Below are 17,822 nucleotides of genomic sequence, written 5' to 3' on the forward strand. Positions count from 1 at the left end.
AGTCTTGCTGACAAAGTAAATGTTTAGAGGGAGGAGTTGCTCCAAATCTAGTTGATACCCTGGATAAGACAATAATTCTACTTATAATTTAGCATGAGGTTCATAAAGTGAGCAAAGTTTCATTTGCCATGCAGGTAAAATATTACTGTTTACTCTTTAAAGGAGGAAGAACTCAGAAAAGACATTTCTGTGGTTTTCTGCCTGTGTGAAGATGACTTCTAATAATGATTTACTACCATGAAAACTAAGACCAAGGGTCTGTGTGTATAAATGTGACCTATTAAAAGAAACGAGTAATCTGATATTGGATGTAGGTATTTTCTTAGAAATGCTCAGCACTAATGAATACATCAAAAACCATACTTTATTTTATGTATAGCAATACAATTTACATATTAAATAACACTATAATAGAATGATTTGATATACTTTTAAACAGAAGAAAAAAGGGAAAAATTTCAGGTTACAAAACCCCTCCCCCCGAACAAATTAAAAAAAACAAAAACAGCACTTTATCCAAATGGGTCAATGCAACAAATGTATTCAGTGTGACTAATTATGTCTAATTCCTATTGCACAAATGGTCAATGAAATTAAAAAAGAAAACCCAACTGTCACAATCACTGCCTCAAAGAAATAACACATGTTGGATTCTTTTGGAATGCAAAGATGGTTCTTGCTACTTCAATACACAGAAAGTTGAATTCACATATCCACCACAAAGGAAAAAAAAAAAAAAAACTATGACAGAATTGAAACTAGAAAAAAATTAGCTTTATATGAAAATATAAAATTCTATGATTATATACCATAGATACAAAGTTCCCAGAAGATGCTTATCCAAGCAACAAAATATTTACAGTTTTAATGATTTTCGCTATTTCAAAATGAAGTGAAAGAAACATGAATCCACACAAAGGCTGAATTTTTTTTTTCTTTTTTTAAGAAACAATGGCTACTTGCTAGTTTCAAATGTCCTAACAAAAAAGGAGTCACTACCCCAAATGTTGGAGAGTTGCGACATTTTATAAAATCGTTTGTCTCCTTTTCTGGAGATGTTTTATTTCTTAAAACTCAAGATTATTTTTCTTGAAATTAATTATCCTCTGTAGAAAATGCTTCCCTTTGCAAATATTTAACAAAAATACTAAAAACAGTTTAACAGCTAAGACAAAGTAGAGGCCAAATACCATTCTTACAACTCCTCCTGGTTTGCTGCATGCCTTCTTTCTAGAGACAAGTGAAGCCAGTATTGTATGTTAGATGGCAGCTATGGGCAAGCGCGAAGGGGCAAGTGAGATTACAGCTGTTTAAAAAAAAAAAAAAGCAGGCATTTTCCCTTCATATAAAAATTCACTGGCACCATTTGAACATAAACTTTAGGACTCAGGAGTTGGAAATGCATTTTCCAATATAACTTGCTAGATTCTTAAGACAAACTACGTTTTGATTATTATTTCCTAAATTATGATGAGTTTGGGTTTCTTTCTTAAAATTTTTTGCTTACAATTAGTATGTGTCTTTGGTAAATTGGTTATCTATATTTTAAGTTTTAAATACAGTATATATGCATTTAAGAAAACTCGTAACAAGGCAGTTGTGCTGTGTCATTATAAAATAATTAAGGTTATCTGTTGATTTCAGTACGTCACTGCGGGCTAAAACCACCAGCCACCAGACCCTAAATGCCATAAACATCTCTGACCTTGCAGCTTGAAATTGACTCTGAAAGCTCCAAGGCATAAAGATTAGGAAAAGCAATTCACCTCATCTTAATCATCCTGAATTTCAGAAGGAAACCTTTTTTTAAATATGAAAGAACTGTAACTTTTAGATGCAGGTAAGGTTCTTCGTGGCAACAAGGTGTGTTTTCTCTGATGCCCAGCATGGCTGCTTGTCTTGATCTTTGCAGTTCATTTTGAATGTGTGCCTTCTGCTTACCTAGAACTCACACACTCTAAAAGCTTATTTTTCTAACATAGCACACAGTAATTTGCAATAGCTATTTCCTTGCTTCCTGAGTGCATGAGCTAATAACTTTGTTACTTAGTTAAGCAATGTGCTTCTGTCTCAAAGAAAACACCATCTTTGAAACTCTTTGCCTCTGGAAAGATACAAGCGTATATTTGCCAATGCCATATGAAGAATAATAGGATACACTCTATACAGAAGTGAGGAACTGTTAAGTATAATCATCCTCCACAAAGTGTGTTTGGGCCATTTTGGCAAGATGGGCAAACAGCAGTTGCTTGTGGTTCAGTGGGTTAGGGTTTGTAGACTTTGGATCAGGCCTACTACAGACACTTGAATGCTCACAGAGAAATTCTAAGCCATCCTTGTGATGTTTCTGCTTTATCTTTGACCTCTCTCTCTTTTTTACCATGATTCTGATACCCATGGAAGAGATGGTCACAGAATTGGAGGGTAGGAATTTCCATGAATTGGACCCTCTGTAATAGCACAGATGGTGAAGGACAGGGAAGTCAGGCGGGCTGCAGTCTGTGGGGTTGCGAAGGGGTGGACACGAGTGACTGAAAACAAAAGTAGCCCAGGAGAGAATACTTGCCATGTGTCTGAAAAAATTACAGAGGGACCACAAACCCCAACTTGAACGTTACTTCTGAAAGTCAGGTCCCCCCGTGCCACCTACTGAGAAGAGTCAGCTCACGTCAGCACTCCGTACAGCGGAAGCGACCTCCATAATGGACTGCGGTGGCCTGGCTCTTGCGGTGCTGAGGTGAAACCAGGCTGAAACCTTCCCCTTCCTGATCTCCCTCAGCCAGCCGGTCGTGGTAGCGTTCGGGAGGTCAGGGTTTTTCCCTCAAGTGTTAGGCAGAGGTTCCGCACGTCACCTCTGACGGGAGCGGAGGGACGGTGAGTGTGTCTGTGTCCTCCACCACATAACAGCTGAGGAAACGGCTCACCCGGCCACACTCTCTCCAGCAAGCCCTCACAGTTCATGAATGGTGGACTACCCCGTGTGGCCGAGTCTGCGCGATGGGAAGATGAGAGGAATCCTGGCAAGGTATGTCGTTTAGGAAAATATGGTTGACCTGGCCCACGTGTTAGAAATCCCGGGCCAGGAGGCCTCAGCAGCTTTGGTCCTTTCAGCTCCGCTCTGACAAACTTCATAGAAAACCAACTCAGGATAAACAATCTCAGTGCTGCTTATCACAGATGTTTTAATGCCTAGCCAGACAGTATGGTCATAGCCAGTGTGACCTGTTGGTTGATGTTTATTGACATAAAAAAATAAAAATAACCAAAACCCTTTTCCTCTTCACAGGCTCAGTCCTGGTGATGGCTTAACTTCTGACAGAAGTCACCCCTCAAAAGCAAATACGCAGCAGAAGAAACGGATCTCAGTAAGTAGCTTATCTTTCTAACTTGCTGAACTGAAATTTCTTGTGAGCGCTCCTGATTTTCCCATGATGGACGGCAGGGTGAATATGGCTCTGGGAGATGACCACCTTGGGCTCTGTGTCCCTATGACCAGTCTCTTTTACTGAAGTGAACCTGTTTTTGAGGCTAGAATACATAAAAGCATACAAAGCTGTCTCCTACTGTTACGAAGTCTTTGAAAATGTCACTGTTACCTTTCACTCAAAATTCTAATTGTCTCTTTCCAAGTCAGATTTCTCCATGTGGAGGAACCTAGATAGTCCCAAGACTTTTTGCTAATTAATACAATATTTTCAGTTTAAATAGAAGAATGCATGTAATTAATGAACTTTATCATGAAATATTTGGCCAAAAAAAAAAAAGGAAAGAAAAGAATATAAGAATGTTAAATCTATAGGTAGTTTTTTTATTAGATTGCTATATGAGTAATAGGAATATTTTCCATGACTACTTTCAAAATTACACACCTGCCAAGATTTGCATTATTCCACCTGCCAAGAGGTATGAAATTATAAACCATGAGGCATTAATGAAGACTCACTAAAGGGTTTCATAACTGGAGTTACATAAAATATTGCCATCTCTTGTAAAAGATGGCCCTGATTTGGGGGGCAGTGATGTAACTATTTGAGAGAATCAAAATGGAAATAACACACACTGTCCACATAGCTACTGTGAAAACTGTAATACAGAGATATCCTTTATTTTGACACAGTTGGGCATTTTTTAAAGCTAGGAATATAACTTTGAAACTAAGAAGTGATGTTCACATCAGATGACTCTTAAACCTTCTTGTTTCTTAATGGACACCTTCACCATCACAAATGGGACTCTCTCAAGGCCATGACATTGACAGACCTTCAGAGTAGCCCCCCCACCCCACTATTCTTTAAAAGAAAACAGTGCTCATCCACTCCATTAAAACACAGAAGGCATACAGAAGTATTGAACAGTGCCTTAAAAAATAGGAGAGGACTGAGGAAAAGGACAGCATTGCCTGCCAGGAGGATGCAGCTGCTTTAGCAAGAGTAATAATAATTAAAAAAAAAAAATCAAGAGTCACTGTCCTAACAAAGACCTTCACTATACTGAATTAAAAAGTAGCATGTATGGTGTCGTGGAATGTCACGTCAGGGTTTGCTTTAGTATCAGATTATAGGCAGTAACACTGATCAGATAGTGCAAACTAGGTAAAACCGCGTTTCACTGTGGGAAATGAACAGAGGTGCATATGCTCAGTAGGATACCATTAAGACATAAAATGGCAAAAAATAAATATCAAAACTTTTATCAGTGTAAAAAAGTAACTGGGTTATCATATAACCTAGACCTAGAGTCTGGCAAAAAAAAGGCCTCAAAAAAGTTCTCAGTCTTCAGAAGGTTTACAAATGAAGCACTCTTTCACGATTCCAGTCACACCAGCGACTCCATGCTCTCGGCAGGGTCCGACTCGTCCGCGGTGAGAGCAGCGCCGTTCCTGTCCACTGTCATGGGGCCGTTTCCATTCTCTTTAGTGCTGACCAAGCTGAGCATCGCTTTGTAGACAAACTGGTACTGTTCCTGGAAAACGAGAGGAAGATGATTTTGGAGCCGAAGAACAGCTTCATCTCATTTCACTGCAGGTAAAAATACTGATTAAAAATGTAACTGTGAAAAATACACTAGGGACACGGGAATATGTCTACACTCTTTAAGAAACTTACAAAATCATCTGTGGAATCCTTTATGATCAAAACCTACACCTGCTTCGTGTCCTTTTCATCTCTCTTCCCTTGGAATGAGTTCTCAGTGTTGATGGTCCACTAAGATAATATGAAATCTGTACTTTATCGTCAGAAAACACTATATACTCTAGAAAGCAGAGTTTGTCAAGCTCAGCACTTTTGACGTGTGGGCCAGAGAATCCTTTATTGTAGAGGGCCATCTTAGGTGTTGTGGTATGTTTAGCAGTGTCCCTGGGCTCCACTCACCTAACTCCATCCCCAGTGGTGATCATTAAAAAAGGGTCTCCAACACTGCCCAACATCCCCTGGGGGCAAAATTACTCCACCCTCACGCCCATTGAGAACTGCTGTTGTACAGGCTGAGGCTGAGTTTCAGCTGATGTTGTACAGGTTTTGCAAATAAACACAGTACTTACAATGTCTGTAAATACTCCAGGCCTCATCAGATTGATCATTTTTGCAACCTGGAAAACATCCACGGCATTTTCATTCTCCAGTTGCTGGGACAAGGTGGTAAGAGCACACAGCATTCCTGCTGAAACTGCGCCGTACCTTGGGGAGGCAGAAGAAAGAAAAGGCCATTTCAGAATCGCTAAAAGACTGAACATATTGGAATGAAGTCACCTTCACGTATTTCTAGCGAAGCTAGGGAGACTGTATTGATACCTATTCTAGAACACAGAAATGAATGAAATGCTGACAAGAGGAGACATTTTAAGGGTAGCGTAAAGGTGACACTTGTTTATAAATGTGGCCTCTTTTGAGAATGGTTTATCAGATATTTAACTTGATGTCTAATTTGAAAAGTTCAAAATTAGACTTAACGAGGGCAGTAAGAAGATTTGAAGTGAGGGAGGAGTTGGGTAATGTGATAGGAAAAATATTATGAGGATTTCAACTGAAGGCTATGAGACAAGTAGAAAGAGGCAAAAAGCTCTGGAAAAAAATTTTTTTTTAAATTCCAAATGGCTAAACTGAACTTCCAGAATCTGAATAAAAATGGAAATCTATGGCTCAAAAGGCAAATCAGAAAATTTTCAGTGAGTTTCATATTTAGTAATTATTTCTGGCATGGAAGTGGAACTTTCCAAGTATGACCACCTTCTATAAAATTCTTGGAAAAATATGTTTCTGTTTGCCTCACACACAGACACAAAAAAGGCTTAGAGAGGGTAGCAGGTATTTTCATCAGGCCATTTCAAAATGCTTTCTTGAGCCCAGTATTTAAAAAATACTCTCCTACAATTTTCTACTTCATTACATTTAATTGTTTAATCCACTGGAATCTTATTCTTGTTTTGATGTAAGGTAGGGGTCTGATTTTAGTGATTTTTCCAATAGATAACCACTTGCGCCAGCATATTACAGTGAATAGTCTCCTCTTGCCTCGTGGATTTAAGCTGCCTTTTTAATCATTTGCCAAATTCTCACATACACAGGCCTATTGCTGAACTCTCTAGTTTGGCCCTTTAATCTGCTTCTCTGTTTTTTCATCCTGTATTTCCCCACAGTTGTTTAAATTACCATAGGGTTTTAGTAGTCTTGATACTTGATGAAGCAGGCTTATACAATAGTCTTGGCTGCTAGAGGTACAGTTACTGTTTCACTTTTAGGGCTTTGGACGTATGTACTTGCATTTTTCACTTGTACACTCATTTCCATACACCTCTACCCTCTACCTCATCCCATTCTACCTTATATTAACTGATATTGGACTGTCAAGGAATATAAAAAGTTGTTGGGATTTTGGCTAGGCTGCACTGAATATCTTAAGTAGATCTGTGGAAGTAAACCTCTTTTTGAGTTTTTCTGTTCATGAACGTATCTTTCTTTCCATTTACTCAGGTCTTTTGTAGTTTTCAATTAGATTTTATAGTTTTCTGCATGTTGTTGTTCAGTTGGAAAGTCGTGTCTGACTCTTTTGGGACCCCGTGGATTGTAGCCCACCACATTCTTCTGTCCATGGGATTCTCCAGACAAGAACACTGCCATTTCCTTCTCCAGGGGATCTTCCTGACCTAGCGATCAAACCCTCCTGCATTGGCAGGCAGGTTCTTTACCACTGAGCCACCAGGAAAGTCCAGTTTTCTGTGTAGTTTTTGCCAATGTCATTTTAGGGTGATTCTTAGGTAGGTTCTGTTACTCCAAAGAATGGGCTCTCTTTAGGACATCAGTGTTTGATTTCGGTGGATATGTAGGGAAGTTACTGATGTTTCACATGGTGCACTTGTATTCAGCCATGTAGAACTTATTTTAAGTTCTAATAATCTGTGGCCTCTCTAGGTTAGTTGGCTGCACCGTCATCTGCCAATAATGCCGATTATGTCTTTCTTTTATACCTCTTAAATCTTTTGCTTTTACTGCATTGGATAGGATATCAATAGTCTTCCATTCTGACACTGTAAAGAGGTACCATATTGTGTTATGGTAAAGCTTCTACTTTCTTAATATTAAGTAAAAGTATTTCTATAGGCATCTGAGAAGTAACATTTAACAAGTTAAAGAGAATGCTTTTGACTTTCAGTTTGCTAAGAGTGTTTTCTTTGGGGGATGGGGATCATGAATGGGTGTCATTCTATTGTATGTTTTCAAACATCTATAAGTTTTAAAAAGTTCCTAAAGTCCTGAATTCACTGAGAGCAGTTTTTGGTACCGTTTAACTAGCTCTGTATTTCTGGGAGGAATCTTTTTAAGTGATGTATGTAATTCTTTCAATATAACACACTGGGTTTTATTTGACAGCATTTTCTTCAGATCTTTGTACCCATATTCAAGTAAGCAACAGTGGCTTACACTGTCCCATTCTGGCGTTAGCTTTGTCTCTGTTCTTAATCAAGGTTACAATACCTGTTTTCTCCGTATGCTCCTGCTCAGGCGTAGCCTGGTCAAAACGTAGCGGGCCTTGACAGGTTGAAAACTCTATGTACCAGGCTTCTAAGTACTTTATATGTGCCAACGATTTTAGTCCTCAGAAAAATCCAGGTACTATTAATATCCCCATTTTGAGGTTGAATAAACAATGCATATCCAGGTAAGTAATTGGGGTCATAGCTTGGGAGACGAGGGTTTTTTTTTTTTTTTTTTACTGGAGCTGATACACGTCGGGGGCGCAGAACAGAGACTGGTAAGTGCCATATGTTCACTAAGTATCATTTATTATGATTAGGTAGGCTTAACAATTTATTGGTATAGTATTATAAATAGTTTAAAAAGTTTATTTCGTTTCCTTTAAAACATTTATATGATTTTTAACCTGTTAGTAAAATACAGTACAGTAACCCTCATGGCTCTGTCACTAAAACAATCATCGGCTTGCAGCTGGTCTTGTTTCATGTCTATTTCCGCCACATGTGTTTTGAAGCAAACCCCAGATTTCTTAATAAATCAGTGTAAAATTCCAAAAGGACTTTAAAAATAAACATCATCTTATCACACTTAAATAACAATTTTTGAAACATTTGAGGACTACAGTTAAGTGGTAGATTTTTTTTCTTCCCCAATGATAAATTATGCCTTTTCTGCTTTTTTCACCATTTTCCAAAGTTGTATCTCTTGTTAACAAAATTTAAGCAATGAAGTTGACCTCATCCTTACTTCCATTTCATTACTATTTGCTTTTCTTAGTACATTTTGTGGATATATTTGGTTCTTTTTCTGGCTTCTCCAATTGAAAGCTTAGTTTATTGTTTTGCTTTTTTTATATTTCCTCTAATATATGCAACCTAGGCTATACATTTTTTTCCCCCCTCTGAGTGTGTGTCCTGTTAGGTTTTGAAATGTAGTGCCTTCAGCATCATTTAGTTCTAGGAATATGTAATTTCTATTTTCACTACCTCTTTAACCTATGAGTTATCTCTAATACCAGATGTAAGGACTTCAGGGTCTGGATGTAACAATTCGGGGTCTCATTTCTTTGTTGGTTTCTAAATAATGCATTATAACCAATGAATGTTGCCTTGTGTAATTTACCAGTTTTTTTTTTTTAACAATATAGTCAAGTTTCATTTATGGTGAGTAATTATAAATAAACCATCTCTGTCTGAAGAGACTCTTGTAATGATCAGAGCCTTCGTATTAAAAATTGGTCACCAATTTGACTCCATGATCAAAGTGAGGCAGTACTGATTCTGAGTAATGGACCGTAGCCTGGATCCTTATTCCAGCTTAAATTAACAAGTATTCTAAGTTTAAAATCCAGTAACGTTTAAATATGAATCATCATCTTAAGAGATTCTCAGTGATGGTCAAGGTGTTGAGGCAGTCTTTTCTGCCCCCGTTTGAACTACTGGTAGTTCCCTCACTACACACTGTGTTTCTTCCACTGTCCCTGCTTTTGTCTTTCTCGCCCGGTACTCGGAATGTCCTTCCTTCTCTTGGGTACAGACTTTAACATTTATGTATTTAATTTAGAAATGTTTAAATTAAAAAGTAGAACTTTAGAAACAAAGTATAGTTGACTTACAATGTTGTGCCAACCTCTGCGGTATAGCAAAGTGACTCAGTTAAACACATGTATACATTCTTTTTTTTTTTTTTTAACTCTTTTCCATGAGAATTTATGCCAGAAAGTTCCCTGTGGTATATATGATCGGACCTTGTTGTTTATCTGTCCTCTGTATAACAGGTTGCATCTGCAGACCCCAAACTCCCCATCTACCCTCCCCACTCCCCTTCTCCTGTTTCACAAGCACACGTCTGACCTCTGTATGTGTGAGTCTTTTTCTGGTTTGCAGGTAGGTGCATCTGTGCCATATTTTAAATTCCATAAATCAGCGATACCACATGGTATTTGTCTTTCTCTCTCGGACTTACTTCCCTTAGTATGAGATTCTCTAGGTCCATCCATGTTGCTGCAGATGACATTATTTCATTCTCTTTAATGCAAGTGTAGTGTTCCGGTATGTATGTGTACCCCGTCTTCTTTATCCATTCCTCTGTTGATGGGGTACATACTGTTACAGGTCGCTACTGGATCAGCCTTGTTAATTATGGTTTTCAGGTGTTACTATTCATTGTATCCTGATAATTCATTTTAATATCCCATCCCTTTATTTAGTTGTTATAGAATCTTCAGCCATGATTTTTTTTTCAACTTTTTTCCTTCCTCTTTCATCTATCTCTCCATAGATCATCCCCCTTAGACTGATGTCAGAACTTCTGTATCTGACTTCCATATCTGAGTCTAATTGCAGCTTGTCCATTCTACTACTAGCCCATCTCTTAACCTTTCCATTTATTAGCCTCTAATTTGTCCCAATTTCATAATAAGTGTATTTGATTCATTTCATTAACTCTTTAGATCTCTGTGTGGATTATTTTAAAACAATTATGACTGCTCTTTTAACTCGGATTCACTGTATTTTTTCTTCTTGTTCATCATGTTGTCTTTCTTCAGATTCTAAAATGAATTGGGTTTACCTTCTCATTGTAGCATAGCTGGGATTTCCCCCCTCCTCCACCCCAATCATTGGTATTAATTTTTTTCAATAGTTAACCTTCTAATCTCTGCTTAATCTATTCTGTGAACTGTTAATCTTTCTTCCTTCTCCCCTTCAAGCTAAGCATAGCCATTAGTTAGGAAAGTCAGGTATTGGGTGTCTTATTATGCAGTGCGCACTCTGTGTGGGATTACTCTGCTGTTTGCCTGGGTTGTCTTTCCTTAATACTTAGCCACTCTTAAATAAATACCTAAATAAAAGGAAATTCCTACAAAATGAGACTTTAAACATGACTAGAAACTAGGTCAAATCAATCAAATGCACAGATACTTTATAAAGTAATCAGTCTTGAAAGACTGAAAAAGGCCATCCTTTTTCAGAAGTTAGGGAATTCAGTAGGATTAAAGGGTGTTTGTCAAGTCTCACGCATTTGCACTTTACATTACAAAGACTTGGTGAAAAAGTGACACAGGTAATTTATAACTTAGCTAATATAAGAATAGTATATAAATTCACTGGTTTGGTAGCTTGCCACTTTCTTAAAGGGCCCCTTGAGAGCAATAGTTCTTTAACTCTTAGCTGTTAAAATGTATTCTCATCTTCCTCTGTCAATGCCTCAAAGAAATGAAAGCAAGTTCCCAATGTACAGGAATGTTTTCAAGTGGCTCTGTCTATATTCATTTGAAGAGACACTGGGGTTCCTCGTATCATCAGGGTGTATAATACCTATGGCCTTTTGCCATTTAATCACACTGTTTACTACTTCATATAATTATTATTGAAAGCAACTACTTTGTATAATTACAATTATTGTTGTTTTGCTTATACGATGTTTTAAAAATCATAACCAAGATGGCAATGCAGGGGTAAAAACCCTTTCACTATGAAGGAAGTGAGGCTTCCTTTCAAAATCATTATGGCAGGAAGGAAAACAGAGTTAAAGCTTGAATATACATTAATCTTGGAATAATGGCAAGGCAAGCTTATAAGACTTGTGGAAGTAGATGAGAAAATAAAGGCAAGTTATTCTGACTGGTGTGAGACCTACCTAACTGTAGCTTTGATTTGCATTTCTCTAATAATGAGTGGTGCTGAGCATCTTTTCATGTGCCTGTTGGTTGTCTGTATGTCTCCTTTGAGAAATGTCTACTTAGGTCTTCTGCCCACTTTTTGTTTGTTTGGTTTAGGATATTGAGCTGCATGAGCTGTTTGTATATTTTGGAGACTAATCCCTAGTTGGTTACAGAGTTTGCAAGTATTTTCTCCCATCCTGGGGGCTGTCTTTTTGTTGTCTGTGGTTTCCTTTATTCGTGCAAAAAAGCTTTTGAGTTTAATTAGGTCTAATGTGTTTCTTATTTCCATAATACAGGACATGGATCAAAACAGACACTGCTGTGACTTACATCAGGGAATGCGGTTCTGCATTCTTCCAAGAACTTTATAGTGTCTGGTCTTGCCTGTAGGTTTTTAATTCGTTTAGAATTATTTTTTGTATGGTGTTAGCTGTTGTTCAGTTGCTCAGTCGTGTTCAACTCTTTGTGACCCCATGGACTGGAGCAGCCAGGCTTCCCTGTCCATCACCATCTCCCAGAGTGTGTTCAGACTCATATCCATTGAGTCAGTGATGCCACCCAATGATCTCGTCCTCTGTCGTCCCCTTCTTCTCCTGCCTTCAGTCTTTCCCAGCATTATAGTCTTTTCCAAGGAGTTGGCTCTTCACATCAGGTGGCCAGAGTATGGGAGCTTCAGCATCCGTCCTTCCAGTGAACACCCAGGACCGATCTCCTTCAGGATGGACTGTCAAGAGTCTCCTCCAGCACCGCAGTTCAAAAGCATCAGTTCTTCGGCGCTCAGCCTCCTTTATGGCCCGGCTGTCACATTCACACAGGACCACTGGAAAAACCGTAGTTTTGACTAGACGGACCATTGTCGGCAAAGTAATGTTTCTGCTGTTTAATGTGCTGTGTAGGTTTGTCACAGCTTTTCTTCCAAGGAGTAAGCATCTTTTAATTTCATGGCTGCAATCACCATCTGCAGTGATTTTGGAGCCCCCAAAAATAAAGTCTGTCACTGTTTCCATTGTTTCCCCATCTATTTGCCATGAAGTGATGGGACCAGATGCCATGATACTAGTTTTCTGAATGTTGTGTATTAAGCTAGCTCTTTCACTCTCCTCTTTCACTTTCATCAAGAGGCTCTTAAGTTCTTCACTTTCTGCCATAAAGGTGGTGTCATCTGCATATCTGAGGTTAGTGATATTTCTCCCAGCAATCTTGATTCCAGCTTGTGCTTCTTCCAGCCCAGTGTTTCTCATGATGTACTCTGCATATAAGTTAAATAAGCAGGGTGACAATATACAGCCTTGACATACTCCTTTCCCAATTTGGAACCAGTCTGTTGTTCCATGTCCAGTTCTAACTGTTGCTTCCTGACCTGCATACAGGTTTCTCAGGAGGCAGGTAACGTGGTCTGGTATTCCCACCTCTTTCAGAATTTTCCACAGTTTGTTGTGATCCACACAGTCAGTCTTTTGCATAGTCATTGAAGCAGAAGTAGATGCTTTTCTGGAATTCTCTTGCTTTTTCTGTGATCCAGTGCATGTTGGCAATTTAATGTCAGGTTCCTCTGCCTTTTCTAAATCCAGCTTGTACATCTGGAAGTTCTCAGTTCACGTACTATTGAAACCTAGCTTGGAGGATTTTGAGCATTATATACCTTACTATCATGTGAAATGAGTGCAACTGTGCAGTAGTTTAGGTATTTTATTCTTGTTGATGTGATGGTAACTAGGATTGTTTCTTTAACTGGAAATTCTTTACTGGTAATAATTTTTGAGAAAGGGGGTCCTATGTTTTCACTTTACTCTGGACTTAACACATTAGTAGCTGGTGCTGGCTCTGACCCTTACTAACCAGATACCTGTGCACACAGGAAGAGTGGATCCTAAAACTACTCCCCTCGTGGGGTGATTTTGATTAAAAGGAGGACTCAATTAGTTCTAACTTGAGGGGGTGTCTTTACAGCAGCTGGTACAGAAAGTAGTCCATATATTTCAGCATTTGCTACAGACCCTCTCGGGTCAAAATTAACAATTATTGAAAACCCCCTAAGAGAGCTTTTGCTTATTTGGGCTTTAGCTGTCAGTCTTCACTGTATCAGACATTAGAGCTGAGAAAACATTGAAACACACAACCATGCAAGCACACAGTCCCTTCGCTGTCAGAGTGGGGATGTCATCTGGGTCAGGTTGCTCTGAAAAACTCCACTGTACACTCAAGACAGAATAAGTGTGAAGACCGCAACCAGTACCTTTGTATTGTTCTGAAAACTGTTGTGTCTGCTTAGATCACCTGGAAGGGTCTTAAGAGACCACCCCACCACCCTTCCCAATCAGGGACCCTCAGATCCCACTCTGAGAACTGCTGAATGAAATCAGCCCACTCTAGCATCCAACAGGGTGGGTAGTATTCACACAAGAAACTAGCTTTTAGTTATGTAAGTGAAGGTCTAATCTACCACTGTCTCATAAAACAGTGTTTCTTACACCATGACTGTGTTCCACACTGTTCTTAGGAATATAGGCCCTGTGTTTAACATTTGACAAGTAATGATACAGATCAGCCTCTGGATAAAACTGTCTTGAGCAGACGAACATAGGAAGCTGAGAACAAAGGCGTTTGCCTTTAACCTGTGCTCAGACAGAATGAGCTTACTTTTTGTTGAGGAAGTTTTACCCTTAGAGATAGTTTTATCTAGAAACTCCATTCACCTGGCACACAGCTGTGAGAACCAGGCAGCTATCACAGAGTTTGTGCGCTAAAAGTTTAACTCTTTCAGTGGAAGCACCCAGGCCTTCTTTCCAAGCCTGCCCCCATCTATTTTTTGACAGAGGTTTAAAAACTTTGTAAATTAGCTTTATAGTCCACAGATGAATGTAGGCAGGTAAAATAACAATAACCAAAACAAAAACAAGGCCCTCCGGGGGAAGTTCATATATAAGCACATATCCTGAATAATGGGTAAGTCATCCTAGCTTGAAGCACAGTACCAACTCATACCAGCATTTATCTACTAGTATTTATCTACACTCTATGGAGAATGGGACAAATGAGTTAGCACTGCTGGCCTCCGCAGTGTGGGGCTGACAATCATGTAAGCAAGCAGTGAGAAGCGGATATGATGAATAGGAATGGCACTGGTAAAGATGTGTTGTCTGTGAAGGATCACCTCTGGGATGAATTAGAGACAGTTTCAAAGAGAGTGCCTTTTGAGGTGTGTGTTGAATGAGAGGACAGGAGGACTGGGATGATAGCTGGAGCAGTAAACTTCAACCAGATTGCGGAAGGATTTGGAAAGTGTCCTGGGGGCCAATGATATGTGGAGGTGAGGGGCACAAGGAAGAACTTTGATGTGTTTCTGGTTTGTACCACCAAGGGGATGGGAGCAGGCTTGAAGGGTGAGTTTGGACTTACAGATACTAGACTTAAGGTGTCTGCAGGAAGGGATATTTAGGGGTGCAAAAGGTAAGTAAGATGGAAACTGAAAGGTAACTGGCATTCAGAGTGCTGTACTAGAGCTAGCAACTACTTAAAAACTTCAAATTTGCTCAAGTAATGTAGAAAAATAATTTTAAGGGACTCATTTCTGTCTTAAAGATGGTGGATAAATGAATGAACACGATCTTCAGCGGCTTTTCATCCAGCTCACCCACATAACATATGAAGATGCTCTAGTACAGGATTAACTTGCTCTTTTCTTATTTAGACCTAAGAGCAAGCTATATCTGATTAAATCCAGAGGTAACATATGCAGCATGTAGTGTAAAATGAAAATCACTGCAGAAGACAATCCACCCCAAAGCTGTATACAGATAAATGAGTCAAACAGTTTTGTTAAAGTTGTACTTTTCGCCCCTTTCTCCGTTCTCTAATATGAGATCAGCTGCATTCCTGACTGAAGGGCAGATCCTTGGAGTACTGTTAGCACCGCAAAATCCGTCACAAAACTGGGCAGCAACATTAGAATTCAGTCTGAATTGGTAAAAGTTGGTAAAATCCAAAAGGTATTTGAAAAACCAACCCAGATGAGTGGGGGGTGGGGGGGGACTCTAGAAGCAGTCCTCACTTTTTGCTATAACTGCATATCCTACAGCTGCATAGACTAGGAGCAAGTACCTAGTTATTTTGAGGCTGGCTGTGTCATTTAAACAGTACCGATGGTTGTCACATTTCCAGGGATCTTACTTACTGGTGGTGGTTTAGTTGGTAACTTGTGTCCAACTCTTGGGACATCATAGACTGTAGCCTCTTAATTCTTCTTAATCTAATTAAGAGGCAGGCTAACATTTTGAAATAGTCACTTAAAAAGACCATCGGACTCCTTGGAAGGAGCCAATCATGTGGCTTGCTTCAAACTGGTGACAGTACTGACCTCAGCCAGAAGTCTCTGTTCACTTCCTGTGACAGCATCAGGTCAAGGCAAAGGCTTATTTTATAAGCTTTACTGTGAAATGTATTAATATCTACACTAGCAGAGAGGGTGGTAATTTAATTTACATAGTAAATGCCTAACAACTTGCTGACTAAGGAAGCTACCTACCTTGGAACTTGGGCTAGAGGCTTGTGAGATTTGAAACCATCTGCCACTGTCTTGCAGGTCAAGTCCCATCTGTGATTTTTGACTCCAGATATTCATACACCGTCAGGTATATCTAGGACCCTGTCCCTCTCATTAAAGTGAGAGTGCGCTGGGTTTGAACTCCATTCAGACACTTAGCAGCTTTGAGCTAGAAGCAAATCATGCTTTGCCTTTAAACTTCCAGAGATGGTAAACTTCAAAACACATTGTAAACTATAAATATTACTAGTAATAAGAGTTAACTTTTTGATTACTAATCAGCTAAACATATTTTAAAAGGTTTTCTACCTAGTGTTTGTTGAAAATCAGTGTAAGGATTTAAAGATAATATAAACTATGACATATAAATTAATATAACTGTAAACATGTAAGTAATTGTCTAGTTTGCATTTCTGAAACAGAAAATCTAGGAAAGCATGCAGATGTATTGTGGTAGGCTAATATACAGTCCTATCTAGAAAGATGAACCTGTACTCTAGGAGAACCTGAAGCCCTTGGCAAACTAAAATGAATAACATTTTCCACAGGTGCACTAGAAACCGCACGTACCCGGTAGAAACCACAATATGTGCACATTAGCAATACCCTGGAATTGTCACACACAGAGAGAGGGTTTGTAAGGTCTCTCTTTCCTCCCTCCTCCTATCACAGCGCAACAGGAAAATGAGAAAACTGGTACATACTCATCATGCACAATGGTGGGGCCATCCCTGGTCAAGGCCTCCTCCTTGATGACGTTGATAAGCTCGAAAGTGCTGCTGATGGGGGCATCTGGGTTGGGCCATTTGGGACACTGGAAATGTCGAACTTCGAGGACATAGTCATCCTGCAACCAGTATGACACGAGTCACAGGTCATCCTTCACTTTATCCTATCTATGTCTTAACAACCAGAACTTGCTCCTGGGGAAGTACATGGTCTAGATAACTGAAGAATGCCATCATTGCCAGGAGACCCAAACTGCTCTGAGGAGGAAGGACTAGGGAGGTCTGCCTGACAGTTAGCGAATGAGACTGGTGGTGTGGAAGTTTAGTTGCTACAGTTGTGTCCGATCCTTTCTGATGCCATGAACTCTGGTTGTGCTCCCCTGTCCATGAGATTTCCCAGGCAAGAATACTAGAGTGGGTTGCCATTTCCTTCAGGGGAGCTTCCTGTCCCAGTGACGGAACCTGTGTCTCCTGGACTAAAGGCAGATTCTTCACTGCCAGGCCACCAGGGAAGCAACAAATGAGGTTATCATAGTGAAACAGGATCCTGTTCGGGCAAACGTTTTAAGGGACAACAAACTATAAAAGACTTTATATCCTATTCTATCTTACCTATAAAAACAAGGAAGGGGTAAGGACATCAGTATTTAATTTACTGAATAAGATAGCTCCCCTCTTAACCACTCCATAGGAAGGTAGTTAATTACTCATCAAAATGTTGTGTATTTTCTTTTTTTAATGTATAATCTTAATACTATCCCCTCTGCAACATATTGTAAGGCTTACATTTCTGATGGCACAGTAACTACAGAGCTCTAGTATCTTGTTTTTATAATTAGGTCAACATGCCCATTTGTATGCACGCTCAATCAGAGGAACTGCTACATTTCATCCTTCCACCTGGAAAAAGCAAA

General features: G+C 39.3%; 1 protein-coding gene across 5 annotated transcripts in view; it reads right to left on the bottom strand.

The window, feature by feature from the left end:
* Positions 1-346: 346 nt before the first annotated feature.
* Positions 347-17,822, bottom strand: part of PTPRG (protein tyrosine phosphatase receptor type G) — a 751,060-nt gene continuing 733,584 nt past the window's right edge. For all 5 annotated transcript variants that reach the window (XM_070455761.1, XM_070455762.1, XM_070455760.1 and 2 more), the window contains 3 exons: positions 16,885-17,027; positions 5,543-5,678; positions 347-4,962 (listed from right to left, as the gene is read on the bottom strand). In XM_070455761.1, the coding sequence (XP_070311862.1) occupies positions 4,816-4,962; positions 5,543-5,678; positions 16,885-17,027 (426 nt within the window). In that variant the 3' untranslated portion in view covers positions 347-4,815. The remainder of the gene's footprint in view (positions 4,963-5,542; positions 5,679-16,884; positions 17,028-17,822) is intronic.

Source organism: Odocoileus virginianus, chromosome 26 (genome assembly GCF_023699985.2).
Source record: "Odocoileus virginianus isolate 20LAN1187 ecotype Illinois chromosome 26, Ovbor_1.2, whole genome shotgun sequence".
NCBI classification, from domain to species: domain Eukaryota; kingdom Metazoa; phylum Chordata; class Mammalia; order Artiodactyla; family Cervidae; genus Odocoileus; species Odocoileus virginianus.